The 25,378-nt window shown below is 37.9% G+C and overlaps 1 protein-coding gene across 2 annotated transcripts in view; it reads right to left on the bottom strand.

Moving 5' to 3' along the window:
• The window catches only part of MCMBP (minichromosome maintenance complex binding protein), a 70,578-nt gene that overhangs the window by 44,851 nt on the left and 349 nt on the right, over nucleotides 1-25,378 (bottom strand). For both annotated transcript variants that reach the window (XM_057530345.1, XM_057530346.1), the window contains exons 2-4: nucleotides 2,714-2,799; nucleotides 1,965-2,105; nucleotides 1,792-1,833 (exon numbers count right to left, since the gene is read on the bottom strand). In XM_057530345.1, coding sequence (XP_057386328.1) covers nucleotides 1,792-1,833; nucleotides 1,965-2,105; nucleotides 2,714-2,799 — 269 coding nt within the window. The remainder of the gene's footprint in view (nucleotides 1-1,791; nucleotides 1,834-1,964; nucleotides 2,106-2,713; nucleotides 2,800-25,378) is intronic.

Below are 25,378 nucleotides of genomic sequence, written 5' to 3'. Positions count from 1 at the left end.
ATATACTTAGAGGTAAGAGGCAGAGAGGACCCAAGATGTAATACTGAAAAAATTACTTCAACAAACACATATTACTTTTAGAGTACCAAAAAAATCCCTTAAAAGTAAATAAAATCTATATTCTATTTTTTAAGAGAAAAAGAAAGGAAGAAAAGAAAGAAAGAAAGAATCCCAGAGATAACAATTGAGCCTGAGATAATATATATAAGCTAAGTTTTTTCTGTGTCTTTCTTTCCAGGGCCAAAGTTCCCTTTTCCTGGTATGGTGCTTTTACTTATGACTCTTTAGCAACATAGTACAAGATACAAACTCTTTGCCTTTGGGAGTGTCACAGATGGACAGTCTCACCTATTTCATTTTCCCATTTCCGAAGGCTGAGATTATTGAGCTATAGAGACACTGCATTATTGTGTACTAGGGAAAAAAATGTGTATTAATTTATTAGCCTAATATGGCTTAGGGCCCCTCAAACAAGGGATGCAGGAAATCTAAAGTTGATTCATTAGACTTGCACAACGGTGCATGCTATGGGGCACCCTAAAGGAAAAAGACATGGGAGAGCTGGAGGCCATCATGTGTAAGATTAAACGAATCCATCATTCATGAGTCCGTTACTCTAAATAAGTATAGGAAGTTATCATTTTTTCTTTATAGCAACCTTCCAAATTAGGGCTTTTCTTCCATACAGATCAGCCCGCTGGGCTAAAACATTTATTCAACAGGAACAATTTCTACTGTGAATTAACAGGCTGGGATTAGGGTTTATAAATCAACCTCTTGAGGTTTGGGTAAGCAGGAGTCAGACCCCCAGAATGTAAAAAGCCCTAAATAACCTGATTAAACTAAGATTCTGGACTGCAAAGCAGAAATCTAATAGATCCAGAATGGAGGTAACTACTGAGGCTCACCTTTCTACTGGGGTCGTGCCTCAGCACGTGCCTGGTCAATCCCCACCTGTGATACTGTTTTCTCTCTAACAATTGAAAATTACCACCTGTGTTTCAATAGAACCACATGAAAAACACACAAAAAGCAAAATATGAGAGATATTTTTAGTTAATATATTTTGACATGCTGATAATCTTCTTCTACTATTAAACCAGAAATAAATTTTAAACTTTCCCCAGTTACAATGCCAGGCATGTTGAACAGGTGTCTGAATGAAATTAAGTTTAATTCTGCATGTTGTTCTTCTACTATCAGAAAAGCAATACCAAAGAAAATGCAGATATACTGTGGTTCCTCTTAATTGCTTTTCTAGTAAGTTTCTATCTCAAAACTACCCCTTTTACAACTGTAATTATATCCAGGATTCTGTCTTCTTCCCTTTCCCATTACTGATATGTAAGAGAGTTTCTATTACTTCCTTTTATCAAAGAAAGCTTAAGTTTACTTTTTTCCTCCCAGGAAAAGAGGGCAGGATTTAATCAAATTTAATTAAGCACGTGTAAAGCCCTAAATTAATCTTCTTTCATTTTTCTTCTACTTTTCATTTTAAAAGAACTTATCATAACCTGTAATTTTAAAAAGCAAGTATATAGATATTAGGAAAAGAAAGGAATTTTATCATTTACAATATTCCACCTTCTAAGAGATTTTTAGAAGATCAAAAAAAATCATATCAGAGAAACTCAAGTAAAAGGCAAATAAAGAAAACATTTCACATGACTTCTTAGAACTAACTTATACACAAGATAAATAAATTTATGACCAACCAAAGAGAGTAATACATTCCCTGATTCAGAAAAAATTCTCATTAAAACGTTTTTTATATATTTTAAGTATACATACCCCACACTCTGCTACATCTCTATATTTTCCAAAATGAAGAACCTATGACCCAAAGCAAAAAAATAACAGTATTATATCAATCTATCAGAATCAAAATTAGCATAAACAACACAAGGACAAAATTAATACTACTAATTGTAAACAGTAAGTTTCATGAAAAAAGCAATACATACACGTGCTTTTGTGTTTCGGTTAACAGTTTCATAAACTCCCATGTAAAATTCAGGGTCAAACATATCCTGAATCATGCAGCGAAACTTCACAAAACTGTTAGGTTTCAAATAATGAAGGGGAACTTCATTCAATGACGGTACCTTTAACAAAAACAAACAATCAAGTCAAAATATTCTGTGTATAAAACATTAAGCGCATATACATAGACATATATATCCAGACTCAAACCGCAATTCCCACACACACACAAAATCAAGGGAGCCAAATGATCTCAATGGTTAATACAACACAATTGCTAAACAAAAGTACTTGCTGTGTTCTTGCAAGTTTGTATGATGACATTTGACTATAATGTAAAAGGATGCTTTTCCTTCATAACACTTTCCAATTAGCAGAAAGGCATTTGCTTTGTTGAGCTCTTCTCTTAAAACTCGTACATGCCAATTCTTTTAAAATGAAGGCAATAAAACAAAAGATAATCGCTCTCACAACTACCCATTTTTTTCATGGTCAATTACTGCCACCTAGAGGCGCCAATATAGAAGCACTTATTTGCTTGAATTTAAGTTTAAGTTGCAAAAGAGACCAAAACCTTTTAATACATATGCACTTAAAGCAGAGGGCAGTGCACATTAATTTATATATATTTAAACTGTGTATGGATTACTGCTCTGCTGTGAGAAACTGCAAGTCTGCCCAACCCTCGCCACCCACCCCCTCCCCCCCCCCCCAATAGCAATGAGCTCACCCATTTAGGAGCATTATTCTCCTTCAGCTTTTCCTTAAAATACTCAATTACTTTCTTCTCCCAGCCAGGATTAACTCCATTTTGAGCTGAAAGAAAAATATACTGTTCAAAGCTGAAGGTACAATCTATAATAATAGACTATGTTCACACATTAGTTTAGTGTGCGCCTTATTGGAAGCACTGAACAAGACACCAGAAGCTGCCTTGTTGGGGGGTTGGATATTACAATCAGGGCGAGGCTGACCCCCTGCAGGCTCTCAGGAGCTAACAATCTCCTGAGAACACCCACAGAATGAGATACGAAGCTCCCTAGACAAAGCAGAACAGGAACCATCATTTGAAAAGCACACTGATCTTTGAAAACATTTTTATACAGATTTTAAAAATTTTTTACAATTACCCTGAAATGAAGAGCAGAGAATGGTGGTGGGTTTTTTTAAAGTTTTTATTTGGGAATAATTTCAAACTTTCAAAAAGTCACAGTGAAAAACATGTCACAATGATAATTACAAAGAACACCTGTAACCTTGCCCCATTTACTTTATTTGCTTGCTCTCCCTCTCTCCCACATATTTTTCTGACTCACCTGAGATTATATTACACACATCATTTATTTTTACCTTTAAATAGTTCAATGTGTTTCCTAAGAATAAGGAGATTATCTTATATAACCACAGTACTTGTTATCAATCTCAGGAAATTCAAAATTGATACAATACTTTTTATCTAATCTACCATCCATATTCCAATTTGTCATTTGACCCAACACTATCCTTCATTGCACTTTTTCCACTTCAGTACAGGACCCAGTCTAGAATCACATACTGCTTTTAGCTACCGTGTTTTTTTAATCTCCTTTATTCTGGAACAGTTCCTCAATCTTTATCTTTTATGACATTGACACTGCAGAACACAAACCCTTTATAAAAAAGTAGAAATCTCACTGGGTCTGTCTGACGTTTCCTTATGAGTAGATTGCAGTTACGTGTTACCAGTCAGAGTGCTACATAAGGATGCTGTGCCCTTGTAGGTACATCATTTACAGACAAGCTGTCCATCTTCCCCTCATCGATGATGTTAATTTTCATCACCCAAAGTGACAGCCAATTCCGCCATTGTAGTTACTTTCTTCCCCTTACAACTAATAAGCAATCTACAGGAGATACCTCAGATAATTTTCATGAAACTTGCCCTGCTCCCAAGACTCAGCATCCATTTTATGCTTCTTGCAATGATGATGGCAAAATCAGAGAAAGGTGTTTTTAATGTCATGTTAAAGAAAACCGGACTTTGAAAAATTATGGGAATTGGTCAAGACCAAAGAGTGAATCATCAACAGAATTAGGAATATATGTTTTCATGAACTAGAACTACCTAACCATAGCTGGTCAGTACTTCCACCATCACACGGGTACCATACTCATCACACAGGTGCTATGGAGATGTGGCGTAAAGGAATTTTGTCTATATCTGTTATGGAGCTGATTCTGTTAGAAATACTCATAAAATCCTGCTAACACCATGCTGCAGCAGAGATTCCAAATGCTTTCACTTAACTGAGCAAAGGACGGTTCTTAAAAAGAACTCGTGGAGATGAAAAACGAGGAAGTGATTCTGATGTGCAATGAGGATTAAATCTACTAGTAGTAAACTAGTCCTCAAAGCTTGGTTCCCAGACTAGCAGTATTAGCACCACCTGAGTGGTTGTTAGAAAGGCAAATTCTTCAGTCCATCCCAGACCTACTGAATCAGAAACTCTGGAGGTGAAGCCTAGCGATTCATGTTTTAAAATACCCTCGAGGTAATTCTGATGCACACTGACATTTGAGAACCACTGCTCTACTAGACACATGCCAATAAATGATTACTGAATTGGACGGCGGGGGGAGGGGACCAGAATGGGTATTTTTGCTTCTAGTCCAAATGGATGTTTAAAGAAAAGACCTACATGCAGCCATGACTGCGAACACCACTATGCTGACTACGTTTGTGTAAGAAACTTGAATATACCACATCACAGGTAATGAAGCTACATCAAAGAGTGATTGGGAAGCAGTAAGTTACTTCTAAGTAACTTACATGTACACAAAATGTTCTTAAGTAAAGGCCAGCTTACAAATATCTGGTACTGCTGGACAATTAAAGGACTGAAATAGATAATTCCAAAATTATCAAGAGTACAATAACTATCCATTATTTGTTAAGCCTACTGTGTGCCCAGCACTCTGCCAGGTGCTATCAGGATACTTAGAATTGAAGGAACTTAGAGCTGAGATAAGCTATGGCTAGAATAACAGGCAAAAGCAAAGAAGAGAAACTAACGTAGGTCAAAAAAATCTCAGTGAGGGCTTCTGAAAGAGGTGTTTGAGCCAGGCCTGGGAAGAAGGGTAGAACTGAAACATGTTGACGTATGAGGGATGGGCATATTCCAGACATAGAGCACTCTGGGGGAAGAAAGAGTAACGGTAAACCAAGGACAAGGATGGACACTACCAGAAATTCAAATACATGGAGCACTAAGTGCCTGGAAAAGAATAAAGGTACTGAACAAAAGGAAGATGAGGCCAAACACATCACAGAGTTTTCAATGCCAGGCTACAGATCTGCTCTCTATTCACAGACAATTCACCTTTACATTTCCAGGGTCTAGCAAGGGCCTGGGACATAGCTATCGGAATTAGAGAAATAAACATTAAATAAGTACAATGTAGAGAAAATAGGTTGTTTCGCAAGACTAGCATCCATTTCCCTTTTCCTAGTGACAGTGCCTCTTTCTGAGGGAGGAACCACAGTACCGTCACTCCCAGCCCAAGGGTGGACCTGACCTAGACCTCACAGTGGTTCTGATGATCAGTGTAGGGATGCATGAATCAAGGACAATCCTGGGAATAAGGCTTAGTAGCTGGGTTCAACATTATAGGTTATAATCCCGCAGCTGCATGTGGCCACAGTGACCAAGGTCTGTCTGAAAACTAAGCCATCCCAGAGGAAAGTGGAGTAAAAAGGCTGATTTCTGTAGACACAGTTTGAAGTATTTGGCTGTAATTGAGTCTGACGTTAACCCTCTCAGGAACCGTTACCTGAGACAACGTATTCACCTTCTCTGGTTTAAGTAGAATCGAGTTGGGCCATTTGCAACCAAGAGACCTGCTGAGCACACACATATCACTCTATTATATTTCCCATGAATTCCTGGCCATCTGAATGTGGGCACCACTGCACTCAATCCTGCCCTAGTTTAAGCGGTCAGGGGAACTGAGGAACAAAAAATATATACGCTTTCACACTCTCAGCAACAGCATATGAGGATTCTAGGTATTCTACCTCACCAACACTTGGTCTTGTCAATCTTTTTAATCCTAGTCATTGTGCTGGGTATGCAGTAATATTTCACTGGGGTTTGAATACGCATTTCCCTAAGGACTAGTGATGTACACCTTTTCATATGTTTATTGACCATTCTAATAATCCTTTTGTGGGGTGCCTGCTTATTAATTTTGTCCATCTTTTAAAAAAATGATTTTGTTAGGAATTCCCTGGCAGTCCAGTGGTTGGGACCCCACGCTCTCACTGCCAATGGCCAGGGTTCACTCCCTGGTTGGGGAACTAAAATCCCACAATCCACACAGCACGGCCCAAAAAAAAAAAAAAGATTTTGTTGTGGCATCAATGATTTGTACAAATTTTGTGTATTCTGGATGCAAGTCTTTTGTCCGATATATGTAGGGCAAGTATTTTCTCCTAATCTGTAGCTTGCTTTTTGACATTCTTAATGGTGTCTTTTGATGGAAAGTTTTCAATTTTGACAAAGTCCAACTTTTCAATTTTTTCTTTTATGGTTACTGACCCCAAGGTCATGAAGATATCCTCCTGTTTTTCACTTTTCACATTTAAGTCTGTAATCCATATCAAATTAATGTTTTTGATTATAGTGTGACATAGACATCAAGGCTCATTTTTTTCCAAAAAGATATCCATTTGTTCCAGCATTATTTAATTAAACAACTTTCTAGCAGTAAATTGCTTTGGCAAACAGAGTAACAATTAACTGTCATACATCTACCAAAGAGAAAATATGCAAAAAATAACCACTCACTAAACATATGCCACAAACCCATGGTCAAAAACAGGAACTTCACTCATACACTGCCAATCTTTCCTGCTATAGAATTAGCAAACTATCATAGTTCCAAGTCCATCAGTGATGAGAAATAGATGTTGTGACTGGGGGAAAGTCTCCTGGTTGGTCCTCAGCAGCAATAAATGATAGTTTTTTTAAAAAATAAATAAATAAACAAATAAATAAATTGCTTTGGCACTACTGTCAAGCTCAACTCATTGTATTTACATTAATGTATTTCTAGATTTTCTGTTATGTTACACTGATCTAGTTGTCTATCCTATGCCAATACCATATTGTTTTAATCACTATAGCTTGATAGTTAGTCCTAAAATCATGTAGTTATGTTCTTCATCTTTGTCTTCAAGTCTGTCTTGATTATTCTAGATCCTCAAGTTTTCTAAATAATTTTGAGGAACAACTTGTCGACTTTTATGTAAAGTCTGCTGAAATTTTGATTAGGTTTATATTGCATAGTATAGATTTGAGGAGAACTGACATCTTAACAATATCGAGTCTTCCAAGCTATGAACTCTCCCATGGGAGAGAGCATAAGGAAACCTATGCATAAATTCCAAGAGACTCCATCTGTCTTTTCCCCTTATGATCTGGCTGTGTATCCTTACCATGCTGTTTTAATAAATCTTAGCCAGGAGTACAACTACATACTGAGTCATATATGTCATTTTAGTGAACCTCCAAACATAAGGGTGGTTTTGGAACCCCCAACACATAAGTGTATCAATAGTTCATTTCTTTTTATTGCTGAGTAATATTCCACTGTTTAGCTGAACTACAATTTGTTTCTCCATTCACCCGTTGAAGGACATTTAGATTGTCTCCAACTTTTGATGACTATAAATAAAACCATTATAAACACTTGTATGCAAGTTTTTGTGTGAACATAAGCTTTCATTTCTCTAGGGTAAAAACCTAAGAATGCGACAGCTAGGTGTATATATATATATATATATATATATATATATATATATATATATATATTATATACGACTAACATTTTAAGATTCTGCCTATTTCCCAGAGTGGCTGTACCATTTTTCATTCTCACCAGCAAGGTATAAGAGACTCAGCTGTTTGCATTCTTACCACTACCTGGTATTGTCAAATTTTTTAAAAAATTTTAAAAATTTTAGCTCTACCAGTAGTTGTGATATCCCATTATGCTTTAAATTTGCATTTCCCTAGTGACTAATGATACTGAATTCTTTTCATGTGGTTATTTGCCATCCTTATATCCTCTGGTGAAGTGTCCATTCAAATCTATTTAAATCTTTTGCCCCTTTTTAAAATGGCTTAATAATCATTACATTTTCCTTATATATTCTAGATATGTCCTTTATCTGATATATGATTTTCAGGTATATTCTCTCAGCCTTTCATTTGCCTAACAATGCTTTTGCAAAACGAAAGTTTTTAATTTTGATGAAACCCAATTTGTCAAATTTTTGTTTTTATGCATTATGTCTTTGGAATTATGTCTAAGAACTCATAGCCAAACCCTGGGTCATGAAGATCTTCTCTTTATTTCTAAAAGTTTAACAGTTTAAGGTTTTATACTTAGATCTATGACCCATTTTGAGTTTGTTTTTGTATAAGGCATGAGATTTCGGTTGCAAGTAATATTTCTGCATTTAAATGTCTAATTGTTCCAATATCTTAGTTGAAAATAATCATATTTTTCCATTGAATTGGCTTTTGTATATTTGTCAAAAGACAATTAGGGCAACAAGAATGTGCCTTAAAAACATGCTAAGTGAAATAATACAGACAAAAAATACAAATACTGTATCCACTTATATGAAGTACCTAGAATAAGCAAATGCATAGAGACAAAAAGTAAAACTGAGGTTCCAGGCGGGCAGTGGAGGGAGAGTGGACCTGAAAGGAGGGAACTCCATTTTATCTTGAGTGAGTCTGGATAGTAGGTGGCTGTGGTAGATAGAATAATGACCCCCCCGAAAGATGTCCACATTCTAATCCCCAGAACCTGTGAATATATTATGTTACATGGCAAAAGGGAATTTAGGCGGAGCTGACCTTAAAACAGGGAGATTATCTGGGGGGATCCAAGGTAATTACAAGGGTCCTTAAAAGTGGTAGGAGGCAGAAGAGGAAGTCTGAGTAAGAAGATGTGAGAAGAACTTGACCAGCTGTTGCTGGCTTTGAAGATGGAGGGGGGCCACAACCCAAGAAATGCTGGCAAACTCTAGAAGCTGGAAAAAAGACAAGGAAGTAGATTCTCCCCTAGTGCCTCCAAAAAGGAATGCAGTCCTGCTGACAACTTGATCTTATCCCAGTGAGACCCAAATCAGACTTCTGGCCTCCAGAACTGTAAGACAATAAATTTATGTAACAAACGCTGGAGAGGGTGTGGAGAAAAGGGAACCCTCCTACACTGCTGGGTGAGAATGAAAGTTGATGCAGCTACTATGGAAAGCAGTATGGAGGTTCCTCAAAAAACTAAAAATAGAGTTACCATATGATCCAGCAACCCCAGTCCTGGGCATATATATGGACAAAACTATAATTCAAAAAGATAGATGAACCCCTATATTCACAGCAGCACTATTCACAATAGCCAAGAAATGGAATCAACCTAAATGTCCATCAACAGATGAATGGATAAAGAAGATGTGGTACATATATACAATGAAAACTACTTGACTATAAAAAAAGAATGAAGTAATGCCATTTGCAGCAACATGGATGGACCTAGAGATTATCATACTAAGTGAAGTAAGACAGAGAAAGACAACTACCATATGACATCACCTACATGTGAAATCTAAAATATGACACAAATGAACTTACCTACAAAACAGAAACAGACTCATAAGAGAACAGACTTGTGGTTGCCAAGGTGGAGGGGGGCGGAGGAGGGATGGATTGGGAGTTTGGGATTAGCAGATGCAAAACAGTATACACAGAATGGATAAACAACAAGGTCCTACTGTATAGCACAGAGAACTATATTCAATATCTTGTGTAAACCATAATGGAAAAGAATATAAAACAGAATGTATATATATATATACATATCTATATATATATCTATATCTGAATCACTTTGCTATACAGCAGAAATTAACACATTGTAAATCAACTCTACTGTAATAAAAAAATAAATTTATGGGTTTTTTTTTTTTTTTGGCTGTGTTGGGTCTTCATTTCTGTGCGAGGGCTTTCTCTAGTTGCGGCAAGCGGGGGCCACTCTTCATCGTGGTGCGCAGGCCTCTCACTATCGCAGCCTCTCTTGTTGTGGAGCACACGCTCCAGATGCGCAGGCTCAGTAGTTGTGGCTCACGGGCCTAGGTGCTCCGCGGCATGTGGGATCTTCCCAGACCAGGGGCTCGAACACGTGTCCCCTGCATTGGCAGGCAGATTCTCAACCGCTGCGCCACCAGGGAAGCCCCACATTTATGTTGTTTTAAGCAACTAAATTTGTGGTAGTTTGTTACAAAAGAAATAAGAAATTAATAGGGTGTTTTTTAAGGAATTGGTCGATTTCATCCAAGTCGTTCAATTTATATCCATAAAGATGTTGGTATTATTCTTTTCGTGTATTATTCTTTCACATGTCTCTAACGGTATCTCCCATTTCGTTCCTGATGTCAGTAATCTTTGTCTTTTTTTTTCTTTGCCAGTCTGAAGATGCATATGAATTTTATTGATCTTTTTGGGTAAAAAAACAACAAAACACCCAACGAGCTTTGGGTTTCATTGATTTTTTCTTGTTTTCAACTTCATTCATTTCTGCTCTATATTATTTCCTTTGTTCTGTATGATTTGGGTTTATTTTGCTCTTCTTTTCTAGTTTCGTAAAGTATAAGCTTAAATTATTGGTTTGAGACCTTTCTTCTCTTCTAATAAATGCCCTTAAAGTCTCTCAGTACATCTTTGGCTTATCTCACAAATTTTGATATGTTGTGTTGTCATTTTTCTTTAGTTCAAAATATTTTAAAATTTCCCTTGTGACTTCTTTTTGATCCACAAATTGTTCAGAATGTTATTTTCACAAGTCTGAATTTCTTGTTATCTGTTACTGATTTCTATTCTAATTACATTATGGTCAGAGAACATACTTTGATGATTTCAATTCTCTTAGGTTTCTTAAATATTTGTTTTATGACTTAGGATGTGGTTTACCTTGGTGAATAAATGTTCCATGTGCACTTGAAAAGAATGTGTATTCTGCTGTTGTTAAGTAGAGGGTTCTACAATAGTGAGATCTATTTGACTGATGGTGCCTATATCCTCGCTGTTTTTCTCTCCACTAGTTCTGGTACAGTTCTGAGAAGAGTAGTAGCATGTCCGACTATAATTGCAGACTTGTCTACTTCTCCTTTTAGTTCTGTCAGTTTCTGCTTGTATTTTGAAACTCTTGCTAGGTGTCTTTACATTTAGGTCTTCTTGGTGAATTGACTATTTTATCATTATGTAATGCGCCTCTTATTCTCTTCTCACACAACCTTTCCTAAAAATAATTTAAAATTTAAAAAGACTCCAATAAAGAGGTAGGCACAGGATCCAAGAAACAACAGAATTCATGAACGCAATGGAAAAAAAAAATCCCAGTATGAAAACTAAGCAATAAACCTAAAAAGCAACTGACACAAATTAAAAGAGTGATTCAACAGGCTCATTAAAGAACATCCACGAAAAGATAACAGTCTGGAGTAAAAAAATGATGTGAATAAAATGCCAGGAGAACTTAGTGAAAATGATGTCAAAATTCTCTTCAATGGGGAGAAAATGCAATAATACAAACAAATATAAGTAAATTAAATTTTAACACACTACTGCTTAACAAAATAAGATACATACATACCTAACAACATAGCCTCAAAAATACAAAAAGCAACAACTTTCAAAACTAAAGAGAAAAAAAAATAAAACAGCAATCACAATTACAGACTTTTCCACAGCTCTCTCAGAAACATAAATTAAGCACAAAACACAAAAACAAATAATATAGCAAATATGAATAAGATAATTAGCAAGTTCTCTAATAAATATATAAATATCCAAACAGAGAGTGTATTTTTTAAGTACACAGGACATTCACAAAAAGTTCTATGTACTAGCCACAAAGGAAACCTCAATAGATATGAAACATACAATATGTTTTCTGACCAAAATGTGACAAGGTAAGAACTCAATAGCAAAAAGAAAGCTTAAAACAACTGCATCCTCATGTCCTTGATGATTTAAGAAAAATCAAATAAACTTATACTATTAAAAAATCCTTAGTTTAGAAAGGAATATGGAGTGATAATTATGAAATACTCTTGGATGACAAAGAAAGCTGTACAGGTTAATATCTGTGGGTTACTAAAGTGGTGTTTAGGAAGAAAGTTACAGATTTTAACACATTTATCAAATACCAAGAGAGAATGGAAATAGATGAGTTTATTAGCATTCAAGTTAAGAAGCTAAAAAAAGAGCAATAGGGACTTCCCTGGTGGCACAGTGGTTAAGAATCCACCTTCCAATTCAGGGGACACAGGTTTGAGCCCTGGTCCGGGAAGATCCAACATGCCGCGGAGCAACTAAGCCCATGCGCCACAACTACTGAGTCTGTGCTCTAGAGCCCGTGAGCCACAACTACTGAGCCCACATGCCACAACTACGGAAGCCCGCGCACCTAGAGCCCGCGCTCCACGACAAGAGAAGCCACCGCAATGAGAAGCCTGTGCACCGCAACAAAGAGCAGTCCCTGCTCGCCGCAACTAGAGAAAGCCCGCGCGCAGCAACAAAGACCCAATGCAGCCAAAAAATAAATTAATTTAAAAGAAAAAAAAAATTTAATTAAAAAAAAAAGAGCAACAGAACAAACCAAAGAGTAAGAAAGGAAATAAAGCTAAGGGCAGACATCAATGGAATGGAGAACCAAAACACCAATACAAATGATTAATATTAAGACAGACAAATTTTCTGGCACGCCTGTACAGGAGAAAAGGATAAAAAGAAAGAAAGAATAAAATATACAAATAAATAAAAACAACAGGATACAAATAAGACACAAAACTAAAAGAAAAAATAACAAAACTTTAAAAGGAGAAATGCTATAAATACTAAAAACTATGTACAATATCATGAACTATGAACTAATAATTTTGAAAATTCAGATGAAATGGACAAATTTCTGAAAAAATATAAGTTGCCAAAATTGGCACAAGATTAGAAGACTGAGTTCTTATTTTTATCATAATTTGGTCAAAAAAAACATTGTAGGTCCAATATCAATGAGAGAAACAAAAGAAACAGTAGCTAATCTTTCCTCCCAATCCCATGAAGTTCCAACTCCAGAAAATTCTGCAAAGTTTCAGGACAACTTCACAAAAGATAAAGAAGCAAAACTCCTATATAAACTATTAACTTCTGAATCCAATGGAATATATATTTAAAAAATCATGTTCAAGCAGTACTTTTATCCCAATAATGCAAAACAGTTCGTTATTAGAAAATCTATTAGTGTAATCTGCCACACTAAAAGATTAAAGAAAAAAAAATGATCTTCTCGGGGGATACAGAACCAAGCATTTGATGAAGTCCAAGACCTATTTTATTATGAAAAGCTGTAAATTATGGCTTGATATTAAACCTTGGGGTTTAAGAGAAATGATTTGACCTTGTTCTTAAAAGACTATTCTTAAACCAAAATAATGACAAGATTGTACTTCCTTCCCTACTGGTCCAAACACCCTAGTAAGTCCTACAGGGAAAACAACTATACAGTCATAAATTGTAAATGCTATTCACTGATTTTTTTAAAATTGAACTATAGTTATGTACAATATTGTATAAGTTTCAGGTGCACAACATAGTCATTCACAATTTTTAAAGGTTATACTCCACTTAGTTATTATAAAGTATTGGCTGTGCTGTACAATATATCCTTGTAGCTTACTTATTTTATACATGGTAGTTTGTACCTCTTAATCTCCTACCTCTATCTTGCCACTCCTTCCTTCCTCCTCCCCACTGGTAACCACTAGTTTGCTCTCTATATCCATGTATTTCTTTTTGGTTATATTCAGTAGTTCATTTACTCATGATTTTTAACCCTTCTAACATGATCAGACAAAGCACAAACTATAGTCACAGATAGAATATAAATATTATAAAGTTTGGTAATATACAATGACTGACACAAATTGGGTAGAAGCAATGGAGGGCAGTAAAGAGACACTAATTTCCTCAGTGAAAGACTTGAATTAGTATCTAAAATTGTTGGAGGAAAAAAGAACATGCCTTTAAATCTAAAAGGAAAGCAACAGAAGAATTAAAAATAGTGTAAGTGAGAAACCAGAAGCTTTTCCACTAAGAACGGGAACAAGGTAAGGATGCCCTCTCTCTCACCACTCCTTTTCAACATGGTACTGGAGTCTTAGCTAATGCAGTAAGACAAGGAAGGGAAATAAAGGTATATGGATAGGAAAAAAATAATAATAAAACTCTCTGTTTGCAGATAACATGATTTTCCATGTAGAATACCCAAAAGAATCAACAAAAAACCCTCCTGGCACTAATAAGCTATTAAAACAAGGTTACAGAATGCAAGGCTAACATACAAAAGTCAATCACTTTTCCTATGTACTCCCAGTGAACAAGTAGAATTTGAAATTAAAAACATAGTATCATTTGCAGTAGCATTCCCCAAAATTAAGTTCTTGGGTATAAATCTAACAAAATATGTATAAGATCTATAGGAGGAAAGCTACAAAACTCAAAAGAAATCAAAGAAGAACTCAATAAATGGAGAGATAGTCCATGTTCATGGAGAGGAAGACTCAATATTTTCAAGACGTTGGTTTTCCCAACTTCATCTATACATTCAATGCAATTCCAATCAAATCCCAACAAGTTATTTTGTGCATACTGACAAACTGAATCTAAAGCTATAGAGAGGCAAGAGACCCAGAATGGCCAGCAATAGTGAGGAAGAACAAAGAACAAAGTTGGAGAACAAAGAACCTTTAAAACTCAATGATAAGAAAATGAACAACCCAATTAAAAACTGCCAAAGACCTGAACAGACACCTCACCAAAGAATGTATACATTGTGACCACCTAGAGGGGTGGAATAGGGAGGGTGGGAGGGAGACGCAAGAGGGAGGAGATATGGGGATATATGTATATGTATAGCTGATTCACTCTGTTATAAAGCAGAAACTAACACACCATTGTCAAGCAATTATACTCCAATAAAGATATTAAAAAGGGCTTCCCTGGTGGCGCAGTGGTTGAGAATCTGCCTGCCAATGCAGGGGACACGGGTTCGAGCCCTCGTCTGGGAAGATCCCACATGCCGCGGAGCAACTAAGCCCATGCACCACAACTACTGAGCCTGCGCGTCTGGAGCCTGTGCTCCGCAACGCGAGGCTGCGATATTGAAAGGCCCGCGCACCGCGATGAAGAGTGGCCCCCACTTGCCGCAACTAGAGAAAGCCCTCGCACAGAAACGAAGACCCAACACAGCCAAAAATAAATAAATAAATAAATATTTTTTTAAAAAAGATATTAAAAAAAAGTATACAGGTGGCAAATAAGCAAAAGATGCAACACATTATATGTCATTAGGGTAATGCAGATTAAAGCAACAATGAGCTACCTCTACACTCCAAAATCCAGAATACTAACAAATGCTGGAGACGATGTGGAACAAGGGGAACTCTCATTCATTGCTGGAGGGAATGCAAAATAGTACAGCAACTCTGGAAGACAGTTTGGCAGTTTCATATAAAACTAAACATACTCTACCCATACCAATGGCACTCCATGGTACTTACCCAAAGGAGTTGAAAACTTACGTCCACAAAAAACCTATACACAAATGTTTATAGCAGTTTTTATTTGTAACTGCCAAAACTTAGAAGCAACTAAGATGTCCTCCACTAGGTGAATGGATAAGTAAATGGTGGTATACCCAGACAATGGAATGTAGTGCCAAAAAGAAATGCACTTATCAAACTAGGAAAACACATGGAGGAAACTTAAATGCATATCACAAGTGAATGGAGCCGATCTGAAAAAGCTATATAGTATATGATTCCAACTATATAACATTCTGGAAAAGGCAAAAAAAAGCTATGGAGACAGTAAAAAACAGATCAGTGGTTGCCAGGGGTTAGAGAGGAGAGGAGGATTAACAGGCAGAGCGCAGAGGATTTTTAGGGCACGGAAACTATCCTGTATGATGCTATGATGAATGTATGTATGTACATATTATTATACATTTGTCCAAAGCGACAGAATATACACCACCAAGAATGAACCATAATGTAAACTATGGACTTCGGGTGATAATGATGTGTCAGTGTAGGTTCACCAATTATAACAAATGTACCACCCTGGTAGTAGATGTTGATAACAGGGGGGAGGCTATGCATGTGTGGGGCAGGAGGTATTTGGGAAATCTCTCTGTCTTCTGCTCAATTTTGTGGTGAACCTAAAACAGCTCTAAAGAAGTCTTCAAAAACGAGGATGGGGGGAAAAGTACACACTGATACTCAAATGGAAGTAAAATATATATTGTTTAGAATAATGGTTGTAAATTATAAATTTTACCAAAGTATAGTAGCTAATGTTTAGTGAACACTTAAAAGACTATGCCAGGCACTATTCTAAGCACTTTATATGCATTATCTCATTTAATCCTTTTAACAGGCTTAAAAAATGGATTTTCTTATTAGTTCCATTTTACAGATGATAAAATTGAGGTAAAAAAGGTTAATTAATTTGACATGTTCACACTCCAAGTTAGGAAGTAAGAGGGGCCAAGCAGTGACCTACTACAGAAGTGGTAGGAGTAGTCTAACCTAAGTGCTAGCAACAAGAGATACATTTCCTGCAGAGAATTTAAAAATAATAAAACCAACTAAAATTCATTCTGCTTCTACCATCACTCTGAATTGGCAATTCTAAACAATGTCAGTGATAAAACATTCTTCCTCGGAAAATCTTTTGTTGGTATTAATCCCAAACAATTGTGGGAACTAAACTAAAACTACTGCTGAGTTTTAGTAATATATGTGGTAGTGTCAAATTAGCACATTTTTACTACTTAACCTTTAATGAATATTGCATTCTACATAGAAGTTAATTTGAAGAATCCTCAGTTACACACTTGGCTCCCAACATAGACACAGCTACATGAATATGTTTGGATAGCAAATTTCTAAGTGGTACACAACAGTCCAAACTTGGTTAGAGCAGTTAGTATCCCCCAAGCCCTGTGGTACTCTAGAGTCCTACATGTATACAAAAGATTTTAAATAAACAATAACCCAGTGATTGTAAAGATGAAGGAGAACTTGAGTTACTTCAATTCTATCTTCCATGGGACAACTTGTTGGAATTGTTATTTGTGTTTAATAAATCAGTGAAACAGTGAGAAGTGAGAGGGGCAGTAGGTGCAAATTTTACTCATACATGAAAATTTTACTGAATCTGAATCATATCTTTTTTTTTTTTTAAAGGATTTTCTTTTTTATTTATTTATTTATTTATTTATTATTTTTGTCTGTATTGGGTCTTCGGTTCGTGCGAGGGCTTTCTCCAGTTGCGGCAAGCGGGGGCCACTCTTCATCGCGGTGCGGGGACCGCTCTTCATCGCGGTGCGCGGGCCTTTCTCTATCGCGGCCCCTCCCGTTGTGGGGCACAGGCTCCAGACGCGCAGGCTCAGCAATTGTGGCTCACGGGCCCAGCTGCTCCGTGGCATGTGGGATCTTCCCAGACCAGGGCTCGAACCCGTGTCCCCTGCATTAGCAGGCAGATTCTCAACCACTGCGCCACCAGGGAAGCCCCTGAATCATATCTTAAAATTGAAATGTATTCTTCTTAAATGGCTATTTATTTATTTATTTATTTATTTTTTGTATATTATGTAACCAATTTTCTTTTTTTTTTTTATTTTTTATTTTTTTTTTTATTTAATGCTATTCTTGTCTGCTTACATTCTTTTTATGTATGTATGTATGTATGTATGTATGGCTTTGTTGGGTCTTCGTTTCTGTGCGAGGGCTTTCTCTAGTTGTGGCAAGCGGGGGCCACTCTTCATCGCGGTGTGGGGGCCACTCTTCATCGCGGTGCGCGGGCCTCTCACTATCGCGGCCTCTCGTTGCCGAGCACAGGCTCCAGACGCGCAGGCTCAGTAATTGTGGCTCACGGGCCGAGTTGCTCCGCAGCATGTGGGATCTTCCCAGACCAGGGCTCGAACCCGCGTCCCCTGCATTGGCAGGCAGATTCTCAACCACTGCGCCACCAGGGAAGCCCGGCTATTTATTTTAAAGCTAAAGAATGAATTATGAAAATATGTTAGTAACATCAGTGGAAAGATTTGATATCTCTCTAATTTGTCTTTTTTTTTTTAAATTTGTGTCTTTTGCAGATGTTTGTTTTATCAAAATTCACTTATTAGTCATCGGACAATTCTTTATATAAAATATTATTATATCAAACTATAACTAAAAGACCAAAATTCAAACTATTAGGTAGGTATAAACACTACCAAGTAAACAGTTGAGTTTTGTCTGCAGAAACTTGATAAGTTATTCTTAATACAAAGAATTCATTAATTATACAATTAATACAAACTTATTCAAATCTGAATTGTGGTACCCATACCAACATGAAACAACATCAACATAACAGAACTCAACAACAACAAAAAATTCTAAAATGGGCAGGGAGAAGTTGCTAGAAGCAATGTCTAGATCTATTTTGAAATATGTAATTACCTTAAGCACTGCATATAGCTTTATTTCTTGATTATTACTGAAAATAATTCTGTAGTATAAAGAAGGGAGGTATTAAAAAATGATTATAGACAAATATTCTGGGTATGGCCCTGTAGTTAAGAAGCAGTCTGGCTCTAGAATCTGTAATCTTTTTATTGTTTGTTTTGTTTTTTGTTTTTTGTTTTAACATCTTTATTAGAGTATAATTGCTTTACAATGGTGTGTTAGTTTCTGCTTTATAACAAAGTGAATCAGCTATACATATACATATATCCCCATATCTCCTCCCTCTTGCGTCTTCCTCCCACCCTCCCTATCCCATAGAATCTGTAATATTTACTATTCTCTATTACCAAAAGAACTAAACGCATTACAGATTCAATGCAATCCCTATCAAAATGCCAATTGCCTTTTTTTTGCAGCAATGACAGACTGATCCTAAATTCATATGGAAATACAAGGGATTCTGAAGAGCCAAAACAATCTTTAAAAAAAAAAAAAAAAAAGGAACAAAGTTGGAGGACTCATACATCACTTCAAAACTTACTACAAACCTACAGTAATCAAGACAACATAGTACTGGCAGAAGGGTAAACATATAGATCAATGGAATGAAACTGAGAGTTCAGAAATAAAGCTATACATCTATGGTCAATTGATACACACACATACACATTTTTTAAACAAAGTTGCCAAACCCATTCAGTCCGGGAAGAATAGTCTTTTCGACAAACAGTGCTGTGGGGCTTCCAGATTGGTGAACACAGCCACATACTGAAAGGGTAGCGCACCCAAGTTCCATGGAGACCGAAGCTCTTCCACAAGGGACCCTTCCACAACTTGCCCTATGTACCTCTTCATCTGCATCCTTTATGATATCCTTCAAAATAAACTGGTAAATGTTAAAACACACACACACACACACACACACACACACAAGGTGCTGGGACAACTAGATATCCACATGCAAAAGAATGAATTCGGATCGCTACCTCATACCATATACAAAAATTAATTCAAAATGGAGCCAAGACCTCAAGGTAAGGAGCTAAAACTTAAAAATTCTTAGAAAGAACATAGGTGTTAATCTTTGTGACCTTGCATCAGACAACGGTTTCCTAAACACCAAAAGCATAAGCAACTAAAGGAAAAAGAGATAAATTGGACATCATCAAAATTAAAAATTTGCATCAGAAGACACTATCAAGAAAGTGAAAAGACAATTTATAGAATGGTAGGAAATATTTCTAAATCATATATCTGATAAGGGTCTAATATTCAGAATATATAAAGAACTCTTATAACTCAACAATAAAAGACAAAACCCCAGGGCTTCCCTGGTGGCGCAGTGGTTAAGAATCTGCCTGCCAATGCAGGGGACACGGGTTTGAGCCCTGGTCTGGGAAGATCCCACATGCCGCGGAGCAACTAAGCCCGTGAGCCACAACTACTGAGCCTGCGCGTCTGGAGCCTGTGCTCCGCAACGGGACAGGCCGCGACAGTGAGAGGACCGCGCACCGCGATGGAGAGTGGCCTCCGCTCGCCACAGCTGAAGAAAGCCCTCGCACAGAAACGAAGACCCAACACAGCCAAAAATAAATAAATAAATAAATTTATTAAAAAAAAAGACAAAACCCCAATTTAAAATCTGCAAAGGGGAATTCCCCGGCAGTCCAGTGGTTAGGACTCTGCACTTTCACTGCCGAGGGTGCAGGCTCAATCCATGGCCGGGAAACTAAGATCCTGCAAGCTGCATGGCGTGGCCAAAAAAAATAAAAATATCAATAAAAACCTGCAAAGAACTTGAAAAGACATTTCTCCAAATGAGATACACAAATGGCCTATATGTATATGAAAAGACACTATTATACTATTATCATTACAGTAATACAAATCAAAATCACAATGAGATACCAGTTCACCCCCATTAGGATGGCTATTACTAATAAAACAACAGATCATAACAAGTGTTGAAGTGGACTGGACAAATTGGGACTCTCATACATTGCTGGTGGAAGTGTACAATGGTGCACACACTTTGGGGAAAAGTTCCAGCATAAAATTACCAGATGGCCCAGCAATCCCACTCTGAGGCATATTCCCAAGAGAACTGAAAACATATATTCACACAAAAACTTGTACATGAATGTTTATAGCAGCACTATTCACAACAGCCAAGTGTTCACCTATGGATAAATGAATAAACAAAATATGGTATATCCATACTATGGAATATTAATTCTGGTCATAAAGGAATATAGTACTGATACATGCTACAACATAGATGAACCTCGATAACATTATGCCAAGTTAAAGAAACCGGACACAAAAGGCCACAAGTTATATGAGTCCATTTATATGAAATGTCCAGATTAGGTAAACCATAGACAGAAGTAAATTAGTGGTTGCAAGAGGAGGGAGGAGGGGGCAATTGGGAGTGACTGCTAACAGATATGGGGCTTCTTTCTGGGGTGATGGAAATGATGTGGTGATAACTGCACTCATAGTGAACATACTAAAACCCACTGAACTGTACGTTTTAAAACAGTGAATTTTATGTTATATCTCAATGAAGAAAAAAGAACTATAATCGGAAACAGTTAAAACTGGTGACCTCAGTGGGAAGAGAGCAGCATACTTTCACTCTTCATTTAATACTATCATGCTGGGTTTTTTTAACCATAGGCAAGTTATTATTCAATAATTTTAAAATTCATATATGCACATGTATAGATATATGTATTTATGCTTTTGCCACAGCTGCCCAATCCATTCTTCTTCTCTGAGAACTTCCCCCACTGCTGAGGTATGGGCCTCAATAGTTACGACTATCCTATATAACACTGCCCTGGCCATAGCTGACTAGTGGACCCCTGACTCCATGCTGGGCCAATCAGATTCTCTAACCCTGGAATTTGGGATTAAGATAAAGATGCTAGCTCAAGTGGGTTGGAACTGACAGGTGAAATTGGGAGCTGTGGAATAGAGAAAGATAAAGTTTGTGTGCAGAGATGAACATAGCCTAAGGGAGAAAAACTGAGAAGCGCTGCTTGGTTGGATTCCTGCTAGTTTTCCAATTCCATTCAGTAGTCTCTTGGGATACCAAGCCACCCTTCCTGCCTTTGGGTTTTATAGTCTTATAACAAATCACTTTTTTTCAGTGGTCTAACAAGGGCCAGGTGGTAGGAGAGATCGAAGGTGGGTACAGACAAAAGGGGGTGAACTGTCGGTACAGAATCATGGTGACAATAAAAAAGCAGACAGACTTTTAGATGATTTTATTATCGTTTTAAATTCTCTAAAATGCTAGTGATAAAATACTACTCCTTTCCCTCCTCCACACACCAATTCCTTTTTTTCATGAGCTAGTCTAGTTCTAGTTCTGTTAGATATAACCAAAGTGCCTTGAATATAACCAAAACTAATGATCTTGACCCAACCAACAATCTGAAGAGAACGTACATAAAGAATCAGTTGATAAGCATTCTTACTTTTCTGAAATTAACAGCAGTTATTAATTCAAGTTATTAATTCAAGTGAAAAAAATTCCTTCTTTAAAATAAAAAATGATTAAAAGAAAAAGAAGTATACAAAACTTTTTCTCATCTAAGATTCCTGCTTTTGTTTAAGGGAAGCAATTTAATATGGGTCAGTAAATGAACAATCACTGTGGGGACTGAGCCATCAGCATTATGCACATAACAGAGTCCAATAAAGTATTCCTAAATCTTAAGCCTTTGGACCTCAAGATTCTACATATAAAATCTCTTAGAGGGCTTCCCTGGTGGCTCAGTGGTTGAGAATCTGCCTGCTAATGCAGGGGACACGGGTTCGAGCCCTGGTCTGGGAAGATCCCACATGCCGCGGAGCAACTCGGCCCGTGAGTCACAACTACTGAGCCTGCGCGTCTGGAGCCTGTGCTCAACAAGAGAGGCCACGATAGTGAGAGGCCCACGCACCACGATGAAGAGTGGCCCCCGCTTGCCGCAACTGGAGAAAGCCCTCGCACAGAAACGAAGACCCAACACAGCCATAAATAAATAAATAAATAAAATTAAAAAGTGTTTAAAAAAAAATCTTTCAGAAACTGGTACAGAAACATAAAAGGCATTTTTTGAAGGCTTACAGGAAAAAATTTACATATGAATAATTGTAATATGGAAGATACAAATTCAAAATATGGATTGGTTCACAAAGATGAATTATGATTCATACAGTTATGACTGGCCTCTAAGAGAATTTCAAAGTTTCTTATCCAAACCAAGAAAAAAGAATTAGGATTTGCATGTGAGAGTAACTCGTACCTGGTACGATCACATCGCATTCTCTGAGCCAATAAAATGTCCACCAGGACTGTCCTTAGTTTAGATTTGTGGTCACAGTAACCACCACAATTTACACCATTTCTGATTGATTAATCAGTCTTTCCACTGCCTCTCCTCAGCAAATGTTCACGGAGCCCTTTTGATGTACAGGTGTATTCTAGGTGAATAAAGCAGATACACGCCCTGAATTCCCAAGGTGAAAATACAGCCGAGGAACCCAAGAAACAAGTGATTTCAACAACATGCTTACAAGCTAATTTCCAGGCCACACAGGATCCTATAATTACATGCAGCAGGAGGTACCTAACTTAGGTTCCCAAAGGAAGAGTAAGATTTAGCCAGGAAAGTGGCCCTGGAAGAGGAAGTGGGGACCAGGCAAAGGAAATAGCCTATGCAGAAAGCCTAGAGGCAAGGTTCAAAATCAAAGAACTGAAAGAAGGTTCAACATGAGGGGGAATATAGTGATGAGGTCTGAGGGCTGGGCAGGGGCGGGGCCCAGAAGGCTTCATAAACCACAACAGACGGGCATTCCTTTTCTATCTGGGGGAAAGATGGATTCAAAACAATTTCCTACTAAACAAAAAAGAGTCCACAAGTTTAACGCCTCACTTACTTCTCACACAAACATGCCTGTAAACGCTGTTATGATAAAGTTATTCAATATATTCACAGTGATAGGAAAATATAGCAAAAATATATACTATACATCAGAACAGCTTCTACAAAAACATCATGACTGTAAGTATTAGTTTTCTCTGTAAGACACAACCTGTATGAGAATAAGACATTCTGGAGGGAAACACATCCACAAGGTCCCGGTTCCCACAACACTACACAAACTTTACAAAATACTGTGAAGCCAATATTTTATATCCAAATTACACCTTTTGTACTATAATGAGTCGTTTGCCTCTTAGGATCATACACGCAGGAGACAAAATCTGACACAAATACATTCAAATATATACCAAATATAAAATCATCTCATTGATCCAGCAAGACTAGGATAGGGGTATTTCTCAAAAATAAATTTTCTAAACATCAATAACGGGAACTTCACCCTTTAAGCACCAAAACTTACTTTTGAAAGATTTTTCCTAAAAAGTATTTATGCCCCTGCACCCTCTTAAACCTACTGTGCAATTTAATCTTCACTCCACATTTTGGGGCCATTATTTTGGAAATCAATTATTGGTTCCAGTATTCATTACGAACATCAATTACTAGGATTCAGTGGAGAGATATATGCCCCTTCCTCAAAGCACCCTTGATGGATATACAGTGATTCAAAAAAAAAATTTTTTTAAACAACATATACATAGTTTTAAATTTCTTCTTCATCAGGTTGTCGGTGTTCACTGGCTACAGTCCGGTTGCCTATCCAGGCCTTCTTCTAATTTGCTGCTTCTAGTTTCAGCCTGGGAAACCAGCTAACTAAACTAGTTCAAATTATAAGGAAAATGAATGAAGATTTGCTGAGTGAGCCTTTCCTGCAAGAAGTACATACATTTTCTGCCATCGGTTTTGGCTGCTGGGGACTACTGAGCTTCTTAATAGGCGTTCTCACTAATATCCCACAACGTCTTAAGTGAGGAAGGCCACTCTACAAGTTTAAGTTACCTCCTGACACGTCAGGTGTTCTGATCTAACACACTGATTTCTGGTCGGGTTTGCGTCCACCACTCCTAAGCGCAAAAGACATGGGGGTTGCGGCCAAAATGCCCAGTTAACTGCAAACAAACCTAAATTTTCCGTAGCAGAAAAGTGGCATTAACAATAATTGCAGCTAAAATTTACTAAGCTTGCCTGCCACATCCTAAGCTCTTTCTATGTAGGAGCGCGTTTGAGTAGTTCAACATTTCTTGCTACCTCTGGCACAAGAGGAGATGGAGACTGGGCTGGTTTTAAAGGCATCCTAAAAGAAAAATTAAGCTGTTACACTAAATCTTATCTCGAAAAGAGAGGATGTGTGTAATACAGGAGTTAGAGCCAACTTCTGCTGCGAGGGAGCGAGCACTCCCCCGACACACCGGAAGTTTTGAAATATCCTGCAGGCTTCCCCTAGGCAAAGTGCTTTTCCTTCACCCCATCTCCGCCGGCCCTCGCGAAGGTTCAAGGGCCCCTCCGAGCTGTGCCGCACGCGGGGCTCGGGCCGCCAGCAGGGCCACGAAGGGAAGCGAGGCCGTCAATCACGGCCGCCCGCCCGCCCGCTCGCTCCTCGCGGCGTAACCTTGGCCGCTTGCGAATCGCGAATCGGGCAGGTGGGAGGCACCTGCGGCCGGGCCCGGGAAGCCGCGGCCCGGAGTCCGCGGTGTGGAACGCCGGCCGGCGCAGGCCCGGCTGGCCGTCTCGGCCGCGCGAGCCCTCGAGGTAGCCCCGCGTGGGGCCGCGCGGCGGGGTCGGGCCCGGGGCTCCGTCAACTCGGCGGCCACCCCGGCCCGCCCCCGGCGCCGCCACT

This window comes from Balaenoptera acutorostrata, chromosome 16 (assembly GCF_949987535.1).
Source record: "Balaenoptera acutorostrata chromosome 16, mBalAcu1.1, whole genome shotgun sequence".
Classification (NCBI taxonomy): domain Eukaryota; kingdom Metazoa; phylum Chordata; class Mammalia; order Artiodactyla; family Balaenopteridae; genus Balaenoptera; species Balaenoptera acutorostrata.
Note: the sequence above shows the minus strand (reverse complement) of the source record. Positions and strands in the feature narration are given on the sequence as shown.